At 42.6% G+C, this 26,404-nt stretch overlaps 1 protein-coding gene across 1 annotated transcript; it reads right to left on the reverse strand.

The window, feature by feature from the left end:
* Positions 1 to 659: 659 nt before the first annotated feature.
* fadd (Fas (tnfrsf6)-associated via death domain) lies at positions 660 to 24,021 on the reverse strand. The gene is made up of 2 exons (XM_060940928.1): positions 23,462 to 24,021; positions 660 to 1,340 (listed from the first exon to the last, which is right to left on the reverse strand). Exons 1-2 carry the CDS (start codon positions 23,751 to 23,753, stop codon positions 1,060 to 1,062), a joined length of 573 nt encoding a protein of 190 aa, XP_060796911.1. The 5' UTR covers positions 23,754 to 24,021; the 3' UTR covers positions 660 to 1,059.
* Positions 24,022 to 26,404: the final 2,383 nt, after the last annotated feature.

Raw genomic sequence — 26,404 nt, forward strand, 5'->3', positions numbered from 1 at the left:
TCTGTCTAATAGGGAGTATCAAGTATTTATCCTCTCATGGACCATCATAGAATCCGAATCAGAATGCTGATGGCTGCACTGAAGGTGGCTGATAAAAGATGTCTTAGACACCCACCTCTGTTCAATGATGGTCGTTCCAGGTTGACAAAAATGAACGATCCTCTCTGGCTAAGATGTCTGCCAGTTTTCTGGAAGTCCTCTCAGACTCCCGCACCAGTCGAAGGGATCTCATCCCAAAGTGCGTAGAAACATATCTGTGAAGATACTCAGTCGTCCAGGTACATAGTAATCTGTGGTTGGTAGAAGAGAGCAACTGGACTTGCTTGAAAAGTCTTGAAGACTTTTCTGATTCGGATTCTATGATGATCCATGAGAGGATAAATACTTGATACTCCCTATTAGCCAGACAGAACTGAGGAAGCCTTTCGGACGAGAGGCGAAACGTCTTCAAGACTTTTCAAGCAAGTCCAATTGCTCTCTCCTACCAACCACAGATTACTATGTACCTGGACGACTGAGTATCTTCACAGATATAAAATAGAAATCTATAAAAAAATTGTATGAAAATAATAAGAAAGTGAAAGGGTGCCTAAGATTTTTGCACAGTACTGTATATCAGTGTTACAAGAGTATTATTGTCCCAGGCTTCACACAATAGCTAGTAAAATGATTCCCTTTATTTACATCCACATGCGTTACATAACAAATTCAACTCATCTGGAGCAACGGTGTCATTTTCTAATCCTACATTTGAATCTCAGCCTAATTTATAAAAGTCCAGTGGAAAAAAAAATCATAGAAAAGGTACCATTTTTGTAAACAGCACAGATTCACAGTTTAGCCAACAGCATAGTGTAGAAATATTCCTGTTTACCTGAGCAAAGCTTTAAGACTGAGCAAAGAACAACATCAAATCCAAATTGAAGGTCAAAGTGCTTTTAGCATTATATCTGGCACAAACAACTGCAAGACAAACTGCAAAGAAATATTGCTATAGCGCACAGACATGTTCGGCAGCCGTGAATGAGAAGGAAAGCCTGAAAAAGACAGAATGCGTCTTCAAGACTTGTTCAGATCCTGGATTTTTCTCTCCACGATGTCAGCCGTGTAGTTGAGGTCGCAGGCGCGGAGTGTCTTGATCAGCTGGTCCACTTGGGCCTCCGCTTTGCGCATCTTCTTCCACTCTTTGAACAGTTCTCTCACTTGTTCCTCCAGGTTGCGAGGGTGTTTCTCTTGTATGCCCTCCAGCTTGGCTTCGCTGATTCCCAGTTTCCGCCCGTACTGAAGCCACTTCCTTCCCAGTTGCTCGACGATTACTTCTATTGCGCAGTTGATTTTTTCTAGAAGAAAATTCATTAAAAAAAGTGTGAGAAATGGAATTTAAATCTTCAAGTGAACGAAACAATGATAAAAGTAGTGTCCGGTTGCGTTAGAAATTTTATTTGATAAATCTGCAGTTTCCATTGAAACTGAAAACAACATCCATGGCACATAAACATGCAAGAAGCCATGACCTAATGGTTAAAGAAACAGCTTTGGGACCGAAAAAGGTTGCTGGTTCGATTCCCTGGACCAGCAGGTTTGGCTGGAGTGCTGTTGAGCAAGGTGCCTAACCACCCAACTGCTCCGGCAAGTGTGGTGGCGTACCCTGTGTCTGATTAGCCAAAGAAAAACTGATGATCAGTTCAGGCATATACTAGTGCATCTCAAAAAATTAGAATATTGTGAAAAAGTTCAATATTTTCCATCAGTTATTTAAGAAAGTGAAAATGTTATATATTATAGACTCATTACACATAATAAATAAACAAACTATGGTCTGACAAAAATTATCATTAAATCTAAGCAAAACAAAGATCATGTTGTTTGGGAGACACAAAATAGATTGTAATGTAGAATTGATGGGGGCGGCACGGTGGTGTAGTGGTTAGCGCTGTCACCTCACAGCAAGAAGGTCCGGGTTCGAGCCCCGGGGCCGGCGAGGGCCTTTCTGTGTGGAGTTTGCATGTTCTCCCCGTGTCCGCGTGGGTTTCCTCCGGGTGCTCCGGTTTCCCCCACAGTCCAAAGACATGCAGGTTAGGTTAACTGGTGACTCTAAATTGACCGTAGGTGTGAATGTGAGTGTGAATGGTTGTCTGTGTCTATGTGTCAGCCCTGTGATGACCTGGTGACTTGTCCAGGGTGTACCCTGCCTTTCGCCCGTAGTCAGCTGGGATAGGCTCCAGCTTGCCTGCGACCCTGTAGAACAGGATAAAGTGGCTAGAGATAATGAGATGAGAAGATAGAAATGGTACAGGAAATTAAATTTCTTGGTGTGATTTTGGATCATAAAGTCTGCTGGAAACCTCATGTAGGATACGTACGAGCAAAACTGGCAAAACTGGCAAAGTGCTCGGCAATTCTGTGGAAAACAAAACATTCTTGATTGCAAATCTTTGCGTACTCTATATTACTCATTATTTTTGCCATATCTGACTTACTGTGTCGAAGTCTGGGGAAACACCTACAAAACCACTCTGCAGCCGATAGGTACAATACAGAAAAGAGCAATAAGGACAATAAACAAAACAGGATACAGAGATCACACAAACTCACTATTCATAAAATCACACATGTTGAAATTTATGGATCTGGTCAAATTCAGAACAGCACAAATAATGTACAAAGCGAGAAATAATCTATTGCCAAAAAATATACAAGGAATGTTTAGTGAGAGAGAGGGGGGGATATAGAGATCTTGCAGTCACGTGACCGGAAAGTACACAACCCCCATCTTGTCGGTCAAAAACACCGCTGAATACTGCTGCACTCGTGTACAGAATGGATCAATTTCAACCGACGGACTACACGGCTCATTTTTCTAATGAACAGATAACTAGATATATGTCTAAAATAAACGATCTACAGATTTGTGACCCTTATGGCTTTCCGAACGGAGTTTTCACGACCGGATTTTGAACTGCCAGCGGAATACCCGCACGCGTATGATTACCTCATCAACTTTCCCTCGCTGTTCAGTGGTGAAGCACTGCGTGCTTATAAATCTCTGGACAGTTTTCTTTACAGAAATTCAGGATTTGTCAGCGACTCAGATGTGGCATCTTGTAAACAAGAAAATAATCCTCACTGGATGGGTAAGTCACTTAAGTATTGAGTATAGCACTGACCAGCCGATTATAGAATAGAATAAGGTAATCCCAAATCGTCCGTCTTGTTTACATGGACCTGGCGTTGGAGAGGTAGAGGCTTGGCAGTGGAGGTTTGAGTAGCTGTTTTCTGAGCTTAGTCAACAGGCCGGCTCTGCCTGTAGCCTCGCTTTTGCTTCCGCTCCCGGCGCCGCCTCCTTCGCTTTGCTTCCAATAACAATCCATGGAGACCCCGGAATGTTTTTTTTTTTCTCGTCCGGAATGTTGTGCATGCGATGGAAATCGCTACAAACCGTCATTTTCTGCTGGAAACCAATGTCCAGTAAGTCCATACGGTTGTAGTGGATATTGAAGTCCGGTACAGACGAACAACACGCAAAAATACACACAAAAAACATAAAAAACGTGCACAGGTAGGGAGAGCTTGTAGCCGCAGCCGTTGTAGTAGAATTGTATATAGTAGGGTTTTCCAGAAGAAAAGGTAGAAGTAAAAGCAGAAGTAGAACCAGAAGTAGAAGGCGGAATATGGCGTTTGACCGACACGATGGCGTCTGTCACAATCTGGATCGGCTGTGACGTCACAAGCAAGTGCTCCATACTGTGGGAAAAACAAGTATTTGATCCCTTGCTGATTTTGTTGGTTTACCCACTAAAAGACTTGATCAGTGTGTAATTTTAATGGTAGGTGTATTCTAACATGTGCAGACAGAATATCAAAAAGAAAATCCAGAAAATAACTTTTAAATATCTATATTAATTTATTTGTATTTTATCCCCTAGTAACCATCAAGAGTTCTTGTTAATACAGACAAGTAAGACTCTCCAAATTACCTTGTCACCTAAATTGAAGACACCTGATATCACTAATGACTTGTATAAAAGCCACCTGGCCACAGAATCAATCAGTTTGTCAGACTCCAAACTCTCCAACATGGGAAAGACTAAAGAGCTTTCTGTGGATTTAAGGGAGAAGATTGTAGACCTGCACAAGACCGGTATGGGCTACAAAACCATTAGCAAGAAGCTGGGCGTTAAGGTGACAACTGTTGGTGCAATTGTGCGCAAGTACAAGACTCGCAACATGATCATCAATCGACCTAGGTCTGGGGCTCCAAACAAGATCTCACCTCGTGGGGTTTCCAGGATCATGAGAACGGTGAGAAATAGACCTAATACAACACGGGCAGAGTTAGTGGATGATCTTAAAGCAGCTGGGATCACAGTCACCAAGCAAACAGTTGGTAACACTTTACACCGCAATGGTCTAACATCTTGCAGTGCTCGCAAAGTACCCCTGCTTAAGAAAGCACATGTGCAGGCCCGCCTGAACTTTGCCAATGAACATCTGAATGACTTGGAGAGTGACTGGGAGAAGGTGTTATGGTCAGATGAGACCAAAATTGAACTCTTTGGCATCAATTCAACCCGTCGTGTCTGGAGGGAGAGACATGCTGCTTATGACCCCAAGAACACCATCCCCACTGTCAAGCATGGAGGTGGTAACATTATGCTTTGGGGGTGTTTTTCTGCACAGGGCACAGGGCTACTTCACCGTATCAATGGGAGGATGGATGGAGCCATGTACCGTAAAATCCTAAGTGAAAACCTCCTTCCCTCTGCCAGGAAGCTTAAAATGGGTCGTGGATGGGTCTTCCAGCAGGATAATGACCCAAAGCATACAGCCAAGGCAACCAAGGAATGGCTGAAGAAGAAACATATCAAGGTCATGGAGTGGCCCAGCCAGTCTCCGGACCTGAATCCTATAGAAAATCTATGGAGAGAGCTGAAGCTCAGAGTTGCCAAGCGACAGCCACGGAATCTTGATGATTTAGAGGTCATTTGCAAAGAAGAGTGGACCAAAATTCCTCCTAATATGTGCAGAAACCTGGTCATCAACTACAAAAAAACGTCTGACCTCTGTGCTTGCTAATAAGGGGTTTGCCACAAAGTACTAAGTCCTTTTGGCAAGAGGGTTCAAATACTTATTTTCCTCAATAAAATGCAAATAAATTAATACAAATTCTTTAAAGTTGATTTCTTGATTTTCTTTGTGATATTCTGTCTCAGCATGTTAGACTACACCTACCATTAATATTACAGACTGATCGAGTCTTTATTAGTGGCCAAACCAAGAAAATCAGCAAGGGATCAAATACTTGTTTTCCCCACTGTAATCTAAGGGGAGACCTAAATTTTAAAAAACCAAAGGTTCAAACAAATATGAAAAGCATGTGCGTATCGAGCTGTGGGGTGACTTTATGGAACAGACTGGAGACAGAAATAAAACAAAGTGCAATTATAAATCTGTTTAAAAAAAGGTGCAAAAAAATATTTTTAAACAAGTATATAGAAGAGGAAGTATGTCAACGGAGGATGATGAGGGATAAATAGAACACGGTTGATTGTTATATTAGAACTAACTTAGTATATGGTATATATTTATTTATGGGGATAGTTTATATATTCATATTTACAGGGATAGGTATGTAGTAGATATTTATTTTTGTAATTATATATTTATATAGATATTTATGAAGTGTATATACGGTATATATATATATATATATATATATATATATATATATATATATATATTTTTTTTTTTTGTAATTATATATTTATATAGATATTTGTGAAGTGTATATATGGAATGTAATATACCGGTATATTTATTTTTGTAATTAAATATTTATATAGATATTTATGAAGTGTGTATATATACACGGTATGTAGTATATATTTATTTTTGTAATCATATATTTATATAGATATTCATGAAGTGTATATATGGTATATATTTTTATAGGTGTATTAATGTAGTTTGGATTTCGGGGTAAGTAAAAAGGGGTGGGAAATTAAAAAAGTATTGTACTTCTTCCCACTCCTTTTTCGAACAATGTGCGGCGTATTGTAATGTCTTAGCTCTTTGTGTATTTTATTTATTAATTTTTTTGTTACTTTCTTGTTTTCTTTCTTTTGTATGTACAAATAGTTACATAATTTTTTATACATGTTCGAAATAAAAATAAAAACTCATTCAAAAAATAAAAAAAATAAATTCATTCATTCAATTCACAAACTAAAATGTTTCAAGCATTTTTCTATTTTAATTTTAATCAGTATGGCATACAGTACAAAAACAAAAAAAAACCATTTCAAAATATTAGAATATTTCATTTCGAGTTTGAGTAAAACAGTATGAACACAGTGTATCTCTCGGTCTAGTTCAGTACACACAACCACAATCATGGGGAAGACTGCTGACTTGACTGTTGTCCAGAAGATGATCACTGATGCCCTCCACAAGGAGGGTAAGCCACAAAAGGTCATTGCTGAAAAGGGTGGCTGGAAAAGGTGCACAAGCAACAGGGATGGCCGCAGTCTTGATAGGATTGTCAAGAAAAGTTGATTCAAGAACTTGGGAGAGCTTCACAAGGAGTGGACTGAGGCTGGTGTCAGTGTATCAAGACCCATCACGAACAGACATCTTCAAGAAAGGGGATACAACTTTCGCATTCCTAATATCAAGCTACTCCTGAGCCAGAGACAATGTCAGAAGTGTCTTATCTGGGCTAAGGAGAGAAAGAAATGGACGGTTGCTCAGTGGTCCAAAGTCCTCTTTTCAGATGAAAGTACATTTTGCATTTAATTTGGAAATCACGGTTCTAGAGTCTGGAGGAAGAGTGGAGAGGCACAGAATCCAAGGTGTTTGAAGCCCAGTGTGAAGTTTCCACAGTCTGTGATGATTTGGGGTGCCATGTCATGTGCTGGTGTTGGTCCACTGTATTTTATCAAGTCCAAAGTCAACACAGCCATCTACCAGGAGATTTTAGAGCACTTCATGCTTCCATCTGCTGACGAGCTTTTTGGAGATGCTGATTTCCTTTTCCAGCAGGACTTAGCACCTACCCACAGTCCCAAAACTACAACCAACTGGTTTGCTGACCATGATATTACTGTGTTTGATTGGCCAGCCAACTTGCCTGACCTGAACCCCATAGAGAATCTATGGGGTATTGTCAAGAGGAAGATGAGAAACACCCGACCCAAAAATACAGATACGGTGAAGGCCACTATCAAAGCAACCTGGGCTTCAATAACACCTCAGCAGTGCCACAGACTGATCACCTCCATGCCACACCGCATTGATACAGTAATTCATGGTAAAGGAGCCCCAACCAAGTATTGAGTGTATAAATGAATATATTTTTCAGAAGTTGGACATTTCTGTATTGTAAAATCCTTTTTTTGATTGATCTTAGGGAATAGTCTAATAATTTGAGATACTGGATTTCTGATTTTCATGAGCTATAAGCCATAATCATAATTAAAACAAAAAAGGCTTTAAATATTTCACTTTACATGTAATGAATATAGAATATATGAAAGTTTACCTTTTTGAATTAAATTATGAAAAAAAAGGAACTTTCATGGTATTCTAATTTTTTGAGATGCACTAGTATATAACATGAACCAAGAGCTCGTCAATACTTAAGTGTCAAAAAGTAAACACCGATACAATCCAAATGTTACGAAATATTAAATCAAACTTTCAAAGAACTCAATCCCTTTAATACTAATTGATAATTTTCTTAGTTTGAATTTTTTATTACGTAGACAAGACATTATAGGTCCGGTCCCACAATACTGATAACTATAACAACAACTGTAACAATAACTGCAGTTTATGTGGTCGGTGCTCACACCAGACCGATAACGATACCTATAGCCCAGGCCTGGGTTTATCCGTATCGGTGAGGTTGTTTCTGGAGCCATTTTTCCAGTCTTGGACCTGATCCGATAAAACATCTGACCAATCAGGTAATTGTTATTTACATGATGTTGTCTGAGCACGTGCTATTTTTCCTGGACGTCTGTACATCCTTGTTGCGTCATGAAGTCACGGAATACGGATTCACAGAAAATAAAACTAACACAAAGCATGGATCATTTATTCACGGATATGTGATTTTCCGTGAAATAGCAATAGTAAATTAATAAAGTAAACATATAAATGCAGGCAAGATATTTTAATTATGAACTTCGACGGTCCAAACATTTGTTTCAGATTTCTTAATTTTTTATCCGTGATGCATCATCCGTATGAAATCCGTAATATACTGAAACGTCTGTGACCAATCCGTAAATCATTAGCATCCGTGATGCATCCGGATTAAAATCCGTAACCACTCCGTATTTTGCATCCTTTTTTATTATATTTCTGTAATCCGTGACCTATCCGCCGGTCAACCACCGGAGTGTGTACATGGGTTGTTTTGAAGTCCAAGCTGTATGGTACGACCCGGAATAATGTGCAACGACTTGGAAAAAACTTCCATGACTATTCCTAAGTTGCATGCATTTATTTCCAAGTGTCGGGACCAAGCGATATTATAGTCGGGGTTATAGTTGTGGTGTTTCTGCTCCAGACTGGAACTAAATTCAGGCAGAGGGATGATCAGAGATGGGGTTACAAGTATAGTTATAGTTGTCGGTGTTGTGGGACCGGACCCTATCAAGTAGGACAGCGACACTGGATCTAGATCTCAGCAATGTTAAAGCTAATTTATACTCGAGCGCTGCTGAAGTGTTGAATCTGATTCACAAAGCGCCAGATTCATTTAGCACGGGTTAGCTAAGAAAACAAACAAAATTAATTCAAGAACTAATATACACACTGTCTAATCCAACTGCTGACAAAGCTCGAGACAAGAGCTTCACATCCAAGCAATGCCATTATGAAATTTGTGGATGATCCAACTGTAGCGGGCTCATCTCTGGAGATGATGAGGCAGCATACAGAGATGAAGTCCAGAGGCTGTCAGTGTGGTGCACACGGAACAACTTGGCCCTGAACACCTCCAAAACCAAAGAGCTGATCATGGACCACAGAAGGAAAAAGTCTGATCCACCAACGGAGACCGTGTGGACAGTAGGGCTGTGCGATATACTGAATATACTCGATATATCGCGAAAACTCTGTGTGCGATACATAAAATTATTATATCGTAACTATCGAGTATTTTATGGTCATCTTCCGACTTGTGTTTGTTTAAAACCTTTTCCGGTGGTTTTCTCTCTGTCCCTCAGGCAGTAACGCGAGAGGCTGCCTAAGGGTAAAGAAAACAATAACGTCACGCACTCGCCAACCAATCCCGGGCGATATCTCGGTGCTGAAAGGAACTTCCGGGAAGATTTTCTAGTTTCGGTTGTGTTGCCAGATTGGGCGGTTTTAAGTGCATTTTGGCGGGTTTTGAACATATTTTGAGCTGGAAAACGTCAGCAGTATCTGGCAACACTGCCGGCGGGAAGATTTCCTGGTTCCGGTTTACAGCGCTGACTCAGTTCGTGCAATCGCTGGTGTTGCATAGGCTACCGTGTAAGCTCTGGCAATTTCGGCGACAAATTACTTCCTAAAAGAACTAGTAAGGGGTCAGTCAACTGGCATTTTTTGGATATCGCGAGGAGGACGTGGAACAGCAAATGCCAGTTTGTCTCATCTCATTATCTCTAGCCGCTTTATCCTGTTCTACAGGGTCGCAGGCAAGCTGGAGCCTATCCCAGCTGACTACGGGCGAAAGGCGGGGTACACCCCAGACAAGTCGCTGGGTCATCACAGGGCTGACACATAGACACAGACAACCATTCACACTCACATTCACACCTACGCTCAATTTAGAGTCACCAGTTAACCTAACCTGCATGTCTTTGGACTGTGGGGGAAACCGGAGCACCCGGAGGAAACCCACGCGGACACGGGGAGAACATGCAAACTCCATACAGAAAGGCCCTCGCCGGCCACGGGGCTCGAACCCGGACCTTCTTGCTGTGAGGCGACAGCGCTAACCACTACACCACCGTGCCGCCCATGCCAGTTTGTAAAGTGTGCAAAAAAAACCCTGTCATCACGAAAGGCAGCAGCACGACAAATATGTTCCATCACCTGAAACTCACCCGGTACAGTATGAAGAGTCTCTTAAACCCCGAACTACTTGCCCACGAGCTAAAACCCCCCACGAGCTAAACAAATGACCATAGCGGCCTCGTTCTCCAAAGCCACCCCATATGAGAACCCGAGTCAGAGATGGAGAGCTATAACGGATGCAATCACTAACATCATTGCCGAAGACATGATCCCAATTAGTATAGTGGAAAAACCAGGCTTCCAAAAATTACTAAAAACACACTCGATCCCAAACATGAGTTGCCTGGTCGCAGGCATTTTACAGAGAAGGCGATACCGGAATTCTACACATCTGAGAGGCAGAGCCAGAAAACATTCAGTTCAAAAGTGTGCAAAGAGAAAAATGATGTTTTGCAGATCTCTCTCTTCTCTCCCTCCATCTCTCTCTCTATTGTGAATGTTCCAGTGGTTCTCAGTAGTCAGGTTAATAGCTTGGAGATCTATTTTTTAAAATAATTTAATGAATGAGCACTTTTCTTATTTAGGCTAAATGTCTCTCAGTGTTGAGCTTGCACTTTATTGGTTTGAGCTCTGAGCAGCTCTGTATTGTTTTGCCTCTTTGTTGCAATTTTCAAGATTGTTTTTGCAGTTTGTGCCACATCTTTGTTGAATAAATAGTCTTATTTCAACTCAATTGTGATTAATCACTAACATGAACATTTAAAATGTGTTGTTGAAAACCACCTGTAAAGTTAACCAAGAATGTTATTTAATCTGCAGGGATTGTAGTGAAAACAGTAAGGCCAAGAAAAAATAATTGTTTGTTTCCGGTTACCCGACCGACCGTTTAAAAAAATGCCCCGACCCTAGACTTTTTTGTTAGATGTTTAAAAAAAAAAAATGTATTTTCGCCGACCAACAATAAATTTTGAAAAAAAAAAATATCTGCATTACGATTTGCATAGTATTGTCGATCTGACAAGTGACTAATTCTAAAACGCATATATCGGACAAGAAACACTCATTGATTTCTCACGGCCTCAATCTGACGTCATGACCTCTTTCCGGGAAACTCCGGCTTGTGTTGTACACAACGCTAGGCATCATGGCGGCCAACGAAGTGTTCTCGATTACCGTGATCGGTTGTGACCACACGGAAGATTGTAAGACAGTAAGTTCATTTTATAAGTTTTCAACTGTAAAAGAACTCTACGAACATTATCATCCTCCGCTGGACGAGTCATGCAAACAGTATACACACAGCGCCCAGGCTAACGGCGGTATCGATATCACGATGGAAGTCACGTTGGAAAGCCTGCTCAGCAATTTTGGCTTGCGGGCACTGACATTTGAATGTAAACGGAAGCCGGAGTTTCAAAAAATGTTAGCTATCAACAACATTTGTAGTTATGTTTATAGTTCCTTTAAGCGTCCGAGCACTCCATATTTTATCCATGGGCTCCGAATCCTGTATTCCACAAGCTTCACTGGTTTTCTTAGGCCTGGTTCTGGATGGTTGAGTCACAGAATGACACTTCCCCACTATGTGCCACTGTTTGTCCCACACCTAAAATTTATTTAAAAAAAAAACAAACCTACCTACCCGGTATTTTGTGAGATAAAAAAAAATTTAAATAAAATAAAAAGACCTACCTACCTACCCTATTTTTTTTCAAGATGTAATAGGAAACAAACAATTATTTTTTCTTGGCCTAAAGAGTAAAAGTTAGATTTTATGGGGTCCTTTAGAGGAGATTTAAATATATCGAGATATATATCGTATATCGTGAAATGGAGAAAATGTATCGGGATATTCATTTTTTCCCATATCGCACAGCCCTAGTGGACAGGGTTTCGGACTTCAGGTTCCTGGGCGTACATGTGGATGATGACCAACATCAGAGCGATGATGAAGGCACAGCAGCGTCTCCATTTCTTGAGGATCCTCAGAAAAAAAAAACAAAACCCAACAACCTGGCTGACAAACTGCTGGTGTCGTCCTCCCAATGTTCTATTGAAAGTGTGCCGAGTTACTGCATCTCTGCTTGGTACGCCAATTACTCAGAGTGGAAGATGTGCAATATTGATTAGAAACGTGCAATATCTTTTGAACGTGTGTGTGTGGTTTTTTTTAACATGCGTGTCTTAGCGTTTATCTTTTTGCACCATCAAAGGACAACCAACCAATTTCGTTGTACTGTACTTGTGCATTACAATGACAATAAAGGTTGAACTATCTACAAAACAAACCTGTGTTTCTGCTATGTACAATTGGCTGCGGCGGGCCGCCGCACCTTGATTTTTGCCGCCGCACCTTCAGGAATACCCCTAGGAGCTATATGTATTCGACTACATTATCCGTTGCTTGCCCAGTCTTTGCGTTTGTGGCGAAGCGCAGTTCCATTGGCTGAGCTAGCAGTTACTTGATTGGTTTCCACGGGTCGCCGTGGGCTCGGATTGGACAACGTTCCGCCTGGAGCAGCGTAGCCAAGCCAACCTGAGGTAAACTAACAGGCTCCGGTGCGCGCTGTTCAAATGGTAGGCTACATCATTTTTGTTGTGGATGAATTGTATTTATACGCTCCATTATAGTGATGACAGTAAACTTGGACATTTAAAAATGGTCCCACGCCACACTTCGCCGTGCTGCTTCATGTTGATTTTTAAGCGATTGACCTACGCTAGGGGCGGCACGGTGGTGTAGTGGTTAGCGCTGTCGCCTCACAGCAAGAAGGTCCGGGTTCGAGCCCCGTGGCTGGCGAGGGCCTTTCTGTGTGGAGTTTGCATGTTCTCCCCGTGTCCGCGTGGGTTTCCTCCGGGTGCCCCGGTTTCCCCCACAGTCCAAAGACATGCAGGTTAGGTTAACTGGTGACTAAATTGAGCGTAGGTGTGAATGTGAGTGTGAATGGTTGTCTGTGTCTATGTGTCAGCCCTGTGATGACCTGGCGACTTGTCCAGGGTGTACCCCGCCTTTCGCCCGTAGTCAGCTGGGATAGGCTCCAGCTTGCCTGCGACCCTGTAGGACAGTTTAAGCGGCGACAGATGATGGATGGGAGGAGCAGGAGCAGCAGGACAGAGGACGGGAAGGAGCAGTAGCCGAACCTGACAAAAAGCAATACTGGACAATGTGCAATACCTCTCTTGCTGGACTTTTCTTTTCCCATATCTTTTTTTTTTTATACGAGTCTGTCTCAGAAACTGGGTACTGTGGGGGTCCCCCACTAAATATACTCACAGTCAATAAACTCTACGGTTTTGAATGGTGATGTTGGTTTTAATTTGAAATAAAATGATGAAAGAAATAATACAGATAAAACTAAATCTTTGATGTGAATACTCTATTCAGAATTTAGCAAAAATTCTGCAACTTTGTAGAAAAACGGCGGCTTGATCTGGGACATGATAAACGGTTGACTACAATGCATTCCCTTAAAAAGGTTGTAGCCCACTGAAAAGTCTACAGTTATCACCAATTGTATTTTAAGTTGTAACTTTATACACCTAAGGATTGGTGCGCTCACAGAATGGTGCGCTCACAGAATAACCGTAATAAAACATCATGCAAAATATTTCATCACCATCGTAACTCCATTTTCCGCAAACCCAAACCCAATACGATCGTGTGATTTGATCTAAACGGAAAGCCTCAGGGTCGAGGTCACGACCTCACCAAAAGTAGCAACTTAAAATCACTACGCCATATAAACATTTAGTTATAAATCTGCGATTTTGTTTTTTAAAACGAAAGCTGAAAGTTAGGTATAGAATACGTTTCTTACAGAATATGTTACGATGGTAGCTGGTCTTGTATGAATTTCTGAGCTATAAAATGAGTTGTGGTCTATTTTTTACCGTAGCGTGTTATTTGTGTGCGGGGAAGGACACGCATTAACAAATTTGCATGTGTAGAATGGAATTTTCCACTCCAACAGTTAGAAGTTGATCGTGCTGCCATTTGCGGTCTTTCTGTTACGCGGGTGATCTGTTCGGACGTTATCGCTGAAAAGGGGAGTTTGACAGTTTTATTTTGTTTTAGTCTTGCAGTATAAGGCAACAGAATGTTTCTTTTCATCTTACTTTCATATTTCGTAGTGTCTGCGTATTTTTGGCCAATATTTTGCAACCATGGTCAATTTAGATCGAACTTTTGATAGAATCTACGGCCAGTCATTTTGCCCCACCCCCGCCTCGCACTCCGTCCGGTGTGGTAGTGATGTCTCGTTGCTCGCGCGCCGCAGCAGAGACCCGCACGACCTTCAGCCGGTACAGTCGCTGCTCTTTTACCACCGCTGTTAGGGTGCATCAGTTGCCCTCACTTTCATAAAACCTGATGCATTTTTGTTTGGGTGTTCCTTTTCACCAATAAAGACATCCTGTAAAATTTTTGGACCATATTCAAGAGTCTAACGGTGGCACCATGAGGTTCATTTTTTGCCAAAAAAACACTCATTTTATGTTTCCTCGTAAGGTTTGAATCACAATGTTGGACTCCATTTATTGATTTCTTGTGAGCCAGAGATCATGTTAAGAACCTTTGCGAGGGATTGAGAAGCATTAATGTGATTCATAATACATTTGTATTGTTTAAAAGTAGTTGAACAATGATTCAATGAACAGCTAAAACTCAAACTGTGCTTGAGAATATATTTAGAATATGTACTAAAAATGAGTATCTAAGATATTTGGTATACTCTATAAGGTGCCATAATGTTTCATGAAAAGTGATCGAAATTTTGTCATCAAAGTCATAAAATCGCAGCTTTTTCCATAACTTTGAGCTCCTGGTGCCGCCATTAAACTTTAGAATTTTGTCAAAATATTTCACCCAGTGTGTTTTCTTACCAAAAGGAACATAAAAACAAAAATGCATCATGATCGGAGGATTTTTTCATTTTTAGGGGGCAACTGATGCACTCTAACCGCCGTTATTCTCATCTTTCCGGTGTGTTCTTGATTTTTCCATTGTGTCCTATTTCGCCATATCAAATACCCAAAATGTATCAGATTATTCATATTTAAGTGAATAATCAATTCAGTCATCATAACTTGGCATTTTTAACCCAAGCAATCAAAGAGAGGAAATTTTATTCAATATTTTCACTCATCTGTGAAGGAGGGGCTTTAATTCTTCATGATGCAGTTATTCATCTCATCTCATTATCTCTAGCCGCTTTATCCTGTTCTACAGGGTCGCAGGCAAGCTGGAGCCTATCCCAGCTGACTACGGGCGAAAGGCGGGGTACACCCTGGACAAGTCGCCAGGTCATCACAGGGCTGACACATAGACACAGACAACCATTCACACTCACATTCACACCTACGGTCAATTTAGAGTCACCAGTTAACCTAACCTGCATGTCTTTGGACTGTGGGGGAAACCGGAGCACCCGGAGGAAACCCACGCGGACACGGGGAGAACATGCAAACTCCGCACAGAAAGGCCCTCGCCGGCCACGGGGCTCGAACCCGGACCTTCTTGCTGTGAGGCGACAGCGCTAACCACTACACCACCGTGCCGCCTGTTAGGTAAATGCAAAAAAAAAAAAAAAAATTAAAATTAGAAAATTTATTTTTTGACCATAATGTCCCAAATGAGAGACCAGTTTCTGAGACGGACCCATATACTTGTATATGTAAATACTTAATTTAATTTATCTAGAAGTTTTTCTCTGTTTATCCTGTAATGATGCTGCTGGAATTTTAATTTCCCAAAGGGATCAACAAAGTTCTATCTAATCTAATCTAATCTAATCTAATCTAATCTAATCTAATCTAATCTAATCTAATCTAATCTAATCTAATCTAATCTAATCTAATCTAATCTAATCACTCACCTCATGACAAATATTTTAGTATAACTATATTTATGTCTGAAGATTCTCAGTCATCCAGGTCATGGTAAACTGTGGGTGGTAAGAGAGAGCAACTGGACTTGCTTGAAGATTCTTGAAGACGTTTCACCTCTCATCCGAACGGCTTCTTCAGTTCTGTCTGACTGGTAGGGAGCATCAGGTATTTATCCTCTCATGGATGAAAAGCTCATCTAAGGTGTCACTCACTACGTTTACATGCACAGAGAGAATCGAATTTCTGCCGTTGCGCGACTGAAATCGAAGTTCAAAATGCCATGTATGCACCTTAATTCGGCTGAAATTGAACCGAACTTGATTTCTCGGAATCGAGCTACACGACCTAGTTTATGCGATTTCTGCCGAGCTACTTTGTGCATGTATACCCTATCGAGCTAGTTGTCGAGCTACTTCTGGAAGTGACGAGTGACGAGACCACAAGCGGGAAACGCAACAGCCTCGGTCGGCATGACAACAGTAGTAGCGAGCAGCAGAAGAGGTCAGGAGGAACAAACGAAGAAGAGAAAATGGCGATGTAGAGCTCTCTGAAGTGTGGGTGGAGCACAGAGGACGGCAGGACAAAGCTTCTGGTACTAATAGGTTTTTTATTGTCAGACTTTTCAGTTTAACAGCCTACTTTTATTCTTGAGAGAAAAACACACACACACACACACATGCGCGCACGCTGTGTTCTAGTCCCGGGATGAGCTGTCCCCTCTGCTCTCCCTCTGCCTCCTTAAATAGGGCGCGGTTACTGGGAAGACACACAAACACAGGTTAATTACCGTCAGGTGAAGTGATTCTGCCACTCACCTTCCCTGGCTCCGCCCTCCTGTCACAGACCGGCGCTTGACCACGCCCCCACTGCCACAGGCAAGCAGAAACGTGCACTTCTGGAGCAATGAGGAGACAGAGTTCATGCTCATTCAGCTTAAGGAGTTGAATATATTAAAATTCATGGACGGGAGAAAAACACGCAATGGAGAACACGGAACTGATAACTTTGTTTACACTCTTGAATAGCTCTTCTTCATGACGACAACCGGAAGTGTACCAACACGATGGGGCGTGTAGCGCCACCTGTGGCTCGGGTGCACAATGCACCTCGCACAATAGCCCGATTTCATTGTGTGCATGTAGGATTGGATTTCTCTGGCACCCTGCTGGGACCTTCAGCTCGATTACCGACAGCAGCTCGATTTGGATGTGCATGTAAACGTAGTCAATGAGTCGTCCTGTTGGTGTGGGTCACTGGGGGCCGGTTGTGAACGGCCTCGAGAGTCGTTAGGATGATCAATGGATTGTTGGTTTGTCCCAACTTTTTTGGAATCGGGGTTGTACTGTACGTTTCACCTCTGACCCTTGCCTATGACCTTTAAGGGTGTATTCAGACCAGGATAGTTCGATAGTTCACTTGCTTTGGTCCGAACCAAATGTTTTTTTTATTTTTTCATTTTGGTGCGGTTCGCTTTCACACTGTACATTTTAGTAAGCGGACCAAAATCTGTCAATAAAGCCACGCGCCCTGAGGTCGTTCAGCTATTGGTCAGAGACGACACGCGCACAAAGCGTTAAGTTCAAACGTAGTCATGGAGGCTTTCCGTGCTGTTATTCTTTTTAATGTCATCAAAGCTATATGTTTTTTCCAGTTTTTACTGTTTTCACAATTGTGCGATTACTATGCTGTTGTACAAGTAATTTATCAACGACGACGACAAAGGGCAAGGCGGCTACGGAGGATAGCGCTGATGAGCACACATCATGTTGTGACAGTTCTGGCTCTTCACGCAATAGATGAATTTCTTTTTTGCGTCGCTAGTACCGCCACTTTTTGAAAGAATGTCCCTGATTTTAATGTAGGTCTGACGGAGTTTCTTCACTTTTAGCCGACATTGTTCTGGGGAGCGCGTGAACCCCTTCTTCATTTTCTCACTGAATACAGCAAACACGTCAGCATTTTTGTGTGTTCTCTCCAAAAGCTCAGATATGTGGACATCTGCCCGTATATCCACAAGGGTACGCGTTTCTTCCTCGGCCCACGTTTGCCCCCTACTCATTTTTTGTACTCTGTAGTCTAGCCTACCACTGGTCTGAATGACCGAACGACTGTTGTAAGGTTCCCTTGACAACCGAAACAGTGTTTGCACTTTGCGGTGGAGTGTCAAGACTCTGTTTCCCATAATGCTCGACAAACGACGGAAGCTCCTGAGGTACAAAAAAGCAAAACTGTCGGATTAGGTCCGGTCTGCTTTCACACCTCCAAAAGGTCCGCACCAGGGTTCCTTTGGTCCGGACCAGAGTTCGGTGGTTTGTATTCAGACCAACCCAAAAGGTCCGGACCAAGGGAAATTTGGTTCGTTTGGTCCGGACCAAACATCGTAGGTGTGAATACGCCATAAAATACTTGTCAGGAGTTTGAGAAGGCAATCCATTGATCACCCTAACGACTCTTGAGGCCGTTCACAACCAGCCCCCAGTGACCCACACCAACAGGATGACTCAATGACACCTTAGATGAGCTTTTCATCCATGAGAGGATAAATACCTGATGCTCCCTACCAGTCAGACAGAACTGAAGAAGCCTTTCGGATGAGAGGTGAAACGTCTTCAAGAATCTTCAAGCAAGTCCAGTTGCTCTCTTTTACCACCCACCACTGGCGTAAAGTATACCCCCGCAGCCCCCGCCAGGCGGGGGGGCCGACCGCTAGGGGGGGCCCGTCGCCCGATGTGATTCAATAAACGAAAAAGTCCGATGAAACATGAAAATAATAAACACAACAATGAAGCGTACCAGAGAAAAAAGTGGTGCTCAAAAGCGGTAAATCAAAAAGAAAAAAGAATTAACATCCACACTGCCCAAAATTTCAACCGTTTTTGGGAGAGTTAGGCCTTATCCTCCAGTTCATGATGCGCTAACAGGTAGGGCCATTGGGGGGGGGGGGGGGGGGGGGGGGAACTAGTGCAGTTAAAACGAGGCTAATGAGTGAAAAAGTACCTGATTTAAAATGGGATTTGAATAAAAGTTACTTTTTATTATCTTTCTTCTCAATAATTCAATGTTTCTTTTTCTTGAATATTGTTCTCCATGACCACCAGCCATCATCCAACACATTGACTACGTTTACATGCACATCCAAATCGAGCTGCTGTCGGTAATCGAGCTGAAGGTCCCAGCAGGGTGCCAGAGAAATCCAATCCTACATGCACACAATGAAATCGGGCTATTGTGTGAGGTGCATTGTGTACCCGAGCCACAGGTGGCGCAACACGCCCCATCGTGTTGGTACACTTCCGGTTGTCGTCATGAAGAAGAGCTATTCAAGAGTGTAAACAAAGTTATCAGTTCTGTGTTCTCCATTGCGCGTTTTTCTCCCGTCCATGAATTTTAATATATTCAACTCCTTAAGCTGAATGAGCATGAACTCTGTCTCCTCATTGCTCCAGAAGTGCACGTTTCTGCTTGCCTGTGGCAGTGGGGGCGTGGTCAAGCGCCGGTCTGTGACAGGAGGGCGGAGCCAGGGAAGGTGAGTGGCAGAATCACTTCACCTGACGGTAATTAACCTGCGTTTGTGTGTCTTCCCAGTAACCGCGCCCTATTTAAGGAGGCAGAGGGAGAGCAGAGGGGAGAGCTCATCCCGGGACTAGAACACAGCGCGCGCGTGCATGTGTGTTTTTCTCTCAAGAATAAAGTAGGCTGTTAAACTGAAAAGTCTGACAATAAAAAGCCTATTAGTACCAGAAGCTTTGTCCTGCTGTCCTCTGTGCTCCACCCACACTTCAGAGAGCTCTACATTGCCATTTTCTCTTCTCTGTTTGTTCCTCCTGACCTCTTCTGCTGCTCGCTACTACTGTTGTCATGCCGACCGAGGCTGTTGTGTTTCCCGCTTGTGGTCTCGTCACTTCCGGAAGTAGCTCGACAACTAGCTCGATAGGGTATACATGCACAGAGTAGCTCGGCAGATATCGCATAAACTAGGTCGTGTAGCTCGATTCCGAGAAACCAAGTTCGGTTCAATTTCAGCCGAATTAAGGTGCATACATGGCATTTTGAACTTCGATTTCAGTCGAGCAACGGCAGAAATTCGATTCTCTCTATGTGCTTGTAAACGTAGTGACTGATCCAAGATAGGTTGGTTATGTAAAATAGTTTAAAAAAAAAAAATGCACACAAGGTAGCGTAATTTTCTTTAATTTCCGCCAGATTGTTTTATTATTGTGCTGCATTTCAGTTTTACTCAGTAGGCCTTTTCAGGCCTGGTTCCACTGTAATTGAATAAGATACCTAGGTCAAAATTTACTTGAGTAAAATTAAAATTACTCATTTTTATATTACTCATAAAACTTCTCATAACAGTAACGTGAGTAAATGTTAGTTGCTTGCACCCCTGTGTTTGACAGATTTATTCTTTATGCAAACTTTTACTTAAACTTATGATGCATTTTATTTAACCATACTCTGGCTTTTAAAACAGTTTCATTTTTATTTTCCTAAACCTTATTGAACCTTATGTAATTATCATTATTAATGTTACTGTTATCGTTACTGCTTACTGAGCTGTATGAACTGGTGAGCTTTGTCACGTCATACACCATTTTTATTGTTGGATTTATTTGTAATAAATGGATAGCCTACTCTGCTGGTGTACTGAACATGAATGAATTAACAAAACATCTAGGCCTATGGGTTAGGCAGTCCTATACGTGTTTAAATGGGCCTGGGCTGTCAGGGGCTGAGCCCTGGCACTTTTTTCACACTTTTCAGCAATCAAAAGAGAGATATACAGAGAGAGAGTGAGAGGGAGAGAGAGAGGAGGCCGTGGCAGGGTGGCCTTAGGGGGCCCCACACTTTTAGTAGCTGCAGGGGGGCCCCAAGTACTTGCGTTACGCCAGTGCCACCCACAGATAACTATATTTAAAGGATATGGGACATGGATTTTTACCTGGGCATAATTATGTATAAAGGACATAAGAAATGCCATCTATTTCACTGCAGGGCGTCAAAAATGTGAAAATCACCACATTATTCAAGTTTTTTTTATACATCAGCGTAAAACAAGGATTCGTTAATGAGCTAGGTGGTCACGTGACCCGTGACGCAACAAAAACTTTTCAAGGAGCCAGCGCTTGGGAATCTAATGTAAACAGGTTACCAAAATGGACACCATCGACAGTGATATTCCCGATGTTTCACAGAGATGTGAAGTTAGACCCTATCAATTCAAACCGATAGCTGGAAATTCACATGAACATAGATCTTGTCTTTACTCTGACGGGTCAGATGATTCTGAGAGTGAGGGTTCATTCAGCCCTCATGAAACTGAAAGTGGTCGGCTCGATAACACTTCCTGGTAAGTTAAAAACAATTCTGCTCAAAGGCTAATGATCTGTTGAAAGAAGTATTATTTTTGTATCATACATTGAAAGTTCATCATAGATCTAGCTAAAGTCCGTTGCAAGCTAGTTTTTTTTTTTTTGCTGATATTTTTCGAGATTGATTGAGATACAATGCTTCCAGAGTCCGAGATGAAAACATTCAAAATGGCGAAACGAGTCAGAATTATGATAATCAATAATTGATACACCCAAAATTATAATACTAATCCTTACCTCGGCTTTCAGTCGCTTAGCGCAGAGGTCTTCAACAGGGGGGTCACGAAATCGCACCGGATCACTCATATCAACAAAAATATTCCTGCCCTGTCCCCTGGCCTCCGTGCAGGGATGCAAACAGCGCACCTTTTGGCGGATGCCGCCTTTTTCACGGCTGAATCGCACAGATCCGATTTAAAAAAAAAAAAAATAGCGATATTAATTAATGAAACATGAAGTATAAGGATGAGAAAAAAACAGTTTAAATCGGGAAGCTGCGCACATTTGTGCAGCCTGGTGCAAATGTGCGCAGCTTCCCGATTTAAACTGTTTTTTTTTCTCATCCTTATACTTCCTGTTTCATGTATTAATATCGCTCAGTACCTGAGTATTAATGTTGAAAGAATCCTCAGTGAAATGGTCCGAACACAGTTTGTGGGAAACAGTAGGTGCAAAGTTTTTTCAACAGGTGTTCTGTAAAGTTAGGCCCAATCCCAATTCTAATTTCTACCCCTCCCCCTACCCCTCCCCCTTCCCCTTGGCCCTTCCCCTTGAAACTGAGCTACAAGGGATAGGGCTTGAAATTCAACCCCTACGTATTGGGATAGCCCTTCAACGATCGCATACGTCATCGCGTACCTCCGTCAGCGTTTACGTTAGCAAAACGCGACCAAATGCGTCATTGGCTGGGACCAGCCGCTACAGTCAGAGCCAGAACCAGAAATCTCTGCTGGCAGGGTGTGATTTGTTAACTAACACCACTGAATGGGATATCTTTGGCGCTTCGTGCACCACATCCGACAGAATGAGGTGTCAGAACACTCATGTAAACAATAAAAGCGAGAATAACAGAACAAAACGTACGCAGGCAAGCAACCGAAAACAATACTCACTCCCAAAGCTTTTTAGCAGCAGCTTGGATTTCAGAAATCGCTGCTCATTCTCAGCTCGAAAGCGAATCAAGCGGCGCGTTTCCTCTGGATAACAACTTAAAGCACGTAAATAATGGAGAAAATACATTTATGACAATCTTTCGCCGCGGGAACCGCCATCTTTCTGAAATCCGCATGAAATCTCGCTGAAATCCGCATGGCATTGTGGGAAATCACTCAAACCCCTTCGTTCGGAGTCAGCTCCAGGAAAATCTCCGTTTGGAGGGGTACAGAAGCCCTACCCCTTCCCCTACCCCTCCGCGTTAACTGGGATTGGGATACCCCTACCCCTTCACGTGAACGCGCAAAATGGAGGGGAAGGGCCAAGGGGTTGGTCCAAGGGGTGAAATGGGATTCGGCCTTGGATTTGTCCTACCAAGCCTACTGTGCATGCGCGAAGCCTACTGCGCATGCGTAGGTGAGCCCACACTTTCCTCAGCTTCGGGTCTTTGGGGAATGCAAAAAAAACTTACTCCAGGGCATTTCCCATTGGAATTATTGCAACCATAAGCAGCACAATACACCATGATGTCCAATGTACTTTAAAGACTATAAAAACATTTTTCTTGTCATCCACTTCTCCATTCATCTACCCGCTTGTGCTGTGCCCGAAAGTTTTTGTGACGTATGATCACGTGACAGCGGCTCTTCCGGTTGCAAAAAGTGCATATCGGAAGTCGAGCAGAAATGCCATATAATCATCACGAATATAACGATTTTGCTGAATTGAATAGATGATTTTGTATTTGTTGGTGCAATTAATTCATATTTTTAATGGAAAGAAACTGATATAGCGTGCTTTTATGTTTCATGTCCCATATCCTTTAATGTGTTTCAGGGTGAAGTTTTCCTTTCAGGTGACTTTTTCTTCACCTTCCTGTTCTACAGTCACAGGAAACAACATAGTTTTACTTTCAGGATAAGAGGAAAGTCAGTACAGTAATCACACATCACATGTTCTGACTGAATGAAGTGAAGCCACTCAAGTTGGTGTTCCCTCTAAAACACACCGTGCTGTTACAAAGCTGAAAGGTTACAAACCTAGTTCCGCTTCATCTGGTAGATCAGTGGAGATCGCTTGTCCTTCGTAGCTGTCGATTATTTCCAGTAAAGCTTGCTGTCCAATGTTAGTGAGAAGCTCCCTTAACAGTTCCGTGTTGTTCGGTCCAATCTCTGCTCTCTCGATTAGACACTCAAACAGCTGAATGCCGCTACTGATCTCCTCGCTTTTCTTCTTCCCGATTATTTTTACACACAGGAATTTTAGTTTGTCTAAGTTGTCACGGCTAAGTTTTTCAGATATTTTCAACAGCACAACTTTAAACCTATCCATGGTTTTATTTTTAGCGTCTGCAATTAAGATGACAAATCAACTTCTCTACAGACACACACAGGACATTTCCGGTTTCGTTTGAAGCACAGGTGGACTCCAAAGTTCAAACTATGAGGCAAACTCTCTCTCTTTTTTTTGTTTTGTTTTGTTAAGGTCAGAAACTTAACGTTGTTAGTTTATCTTGCTTACCGGCCAAACTGTCGTAAAGTTACCAAAAGAAATGAAACTGCAGGATCAGTGCAACAATTTCCGGCTCCACCTTACTGAAGCTGAGCTCGCGCGAGCCTTAAAGTGACAGTGTTTTTAAACTGCACATGAGTTCTCAAACTCATCTCATCTCATTATCTCTAGCCGCTTTATCCTGTTCTACAGGGTCGCAGGCAAGCTGGAGCCTATCCCAGCTGACTACGGGCGAAAGGCGGGGTACACCCTGGACAAGTCGCCAGGTCATCACAGGGCTGAAGGCCAATTTATGCTGACAACCCAGTCGTCGCAGATGGTGTCGCAGACAGCGTCTGCGTAGCCCCCTCACCTTCGCAGACACTCTGCGCGCACCTCCCAAAAATTGTGACCACCACAGAAGCCTCGCAGACAGCGTCGCAGACAAGAGGGCTCTGATTGGTCCACTCTACATCCGCTGTACGCGCACTTCCGCTTCCCTACTTTCCCGGTTTGGTTTGTTTTCACTACCGCCATTTTTAAAAACACGAGCGAAGATGGAGCAGCACGAAGAGCGGTTGATCGAGGAAGTACTGTACGTACATCTATACGACTCCAGTTCTAGTCATTATAAGTAACCGGAGGATAAACACTCCACTAACCACACCCACCAACTACTCCTAGCGATTTCCCGACTTCGCGCCCCCTTGCGTTGTGGCGGCGAATAACATCGCGCACGCCTATTACTCCCCGCTCAACGATAAATTACAACCGTCTGCGAAAAGCTATCTGCGAAATCCTTGTCGCAAGAGCATGCAGAGGCCTTGACACATAGACAACCATTCACCCTCACATTCACACCTACGGTCAATTTAGAGTCACCAGTTAACCTAAACTGCATGTCTTTGGACTGTGGGGGAAACCGGAGCACCCGGAGGAAACCCACGCGGACACGGGGAGAACATGCAAACTCCGCACAGAAAGGCCTTCGCCGGCCACGGGGCTCGAACCCGGACCTTCTTGCTGTGAGGCGACAGCGCTAACCACTACACCACTGTGCCGCCTTCTCAAACTCCTGACAAGTATTTTAAAGGTCATAGGCAAGGGTCAGAGGTGAAATGTACAGTACAACTCCGATTCCAAAAAAGTTGGGACAAAGTACAAATTGTAAATAAAAACGGAATGCGATGATGTGGAAGTTTCAAAATTCCATATTTTATTCAGAATAGAACATAGATGACATATCAAATGTTTAAACTGAGAAAATGTATCATTTAAAGAGAAAAATTAGGGGATTTTTAATTTCATGACAACACCACATCTCAAAAAAGTTGGGACAAGGCCATGTTTACCACTGTGAGACATCCCCTTTTCTCTTTACAACAGTCTGTAAACGTCTGGGGACTGAGGAGACAAGTTGCTCAAGTTTAGGGATAGGAATGTTAACCCATTCTTGTCTAATGTAGGATTCTAGTTGCTCAACTGTCTTAGGTATTTTTTATCGTATCTTCCATTTTATGATGCGCCAAATGTTTTCTATGGGTGAAAGATCTGGACTGCAGGCTGGCCAGTTCAGTACCCGGACCCTTCTTCTACGCAGCCATGATGCTGTAATTGATGCAGTATGTGGTTTGGCATTGTCATGTTGGAAAATGCAAGGTCTTCCCTGAAAGAGACGTCGTCTGGATGGGAGCATATGTTGCTCTAGAACCTGGATATACCTTTCAGCATTGATGGTGTCTTTCCAGATGTGTAAGCTGCCCATGCCACACGCACTAATGCAACCCCATACCATCAGAGATGCAGGCTTCTGAACTGAGCGCTGATAACAACTTGGGTCGTCCTTCTCCTCTTTAGTCCGAATGACACTGATTTCCATAAAGAACTTCAAATTTTGATTCGTCTGACCACAGAACAGTTTTCCACTTTGCCACAGTCCATTTTAAATGAGCCTTGGCCCAGAGAAGACGTCTGCGCTTCTGGATCATGTTTAGATACGGCTTCTTCTTTGAACTATAGTTTTTTAGCTGGCAACGGCGGATGGCACGGTGAATTGTGTTCACAGATAATGTTCTCTGGAAATATTCCTGAGCCCATTTTGTGATTTCCAATACAGAAGCATGCCTGTATGTGATGCAGTGCCGTCTAAGGGCCCAAAGATCACGGGCACCCAGTATGGTTTTCCGGCCTTGACCCTTACGCACAGAGATTCTTCCAGATTCTCTGAATCTTTTGATGATATTATGCACTGTAGATGATGATATGTTCAAACTCTTTGCAATTTTACACTGTCGAACTCCTTTCTGATATTGCTCCACTATTTGTCGGCGCAGAATTAGGGGGATTGGTGATCCTCTTCCCATCTTTACTTCTGAGAGCCGCTGCCACTCCAAGATGCTCTTTTTATACCCAGTCATGTTAATGACCTATTGCCAATTGACCTAATGAGTTGCAATTTGGTCCTCCAGCTGTTCCTTTTTTGTACCTTTAAC

The sequence above is a fragment of the Neoarius graeffei genome, chromosome 15 (genome assembly GCF_027579695.1).
Source record: "Neoarius graeffei isolate fNeoGra1 chromosome 15, fNeoGra1.pri, whole genome shotgun sequence".
Taxonomy (NCBI): domain Eukaryota; kingdom Metazoa; phylum Chordata; class Actinopteri; order Siluriformes; family Ariidae; genus Neoarius; species Neoarius graeffei.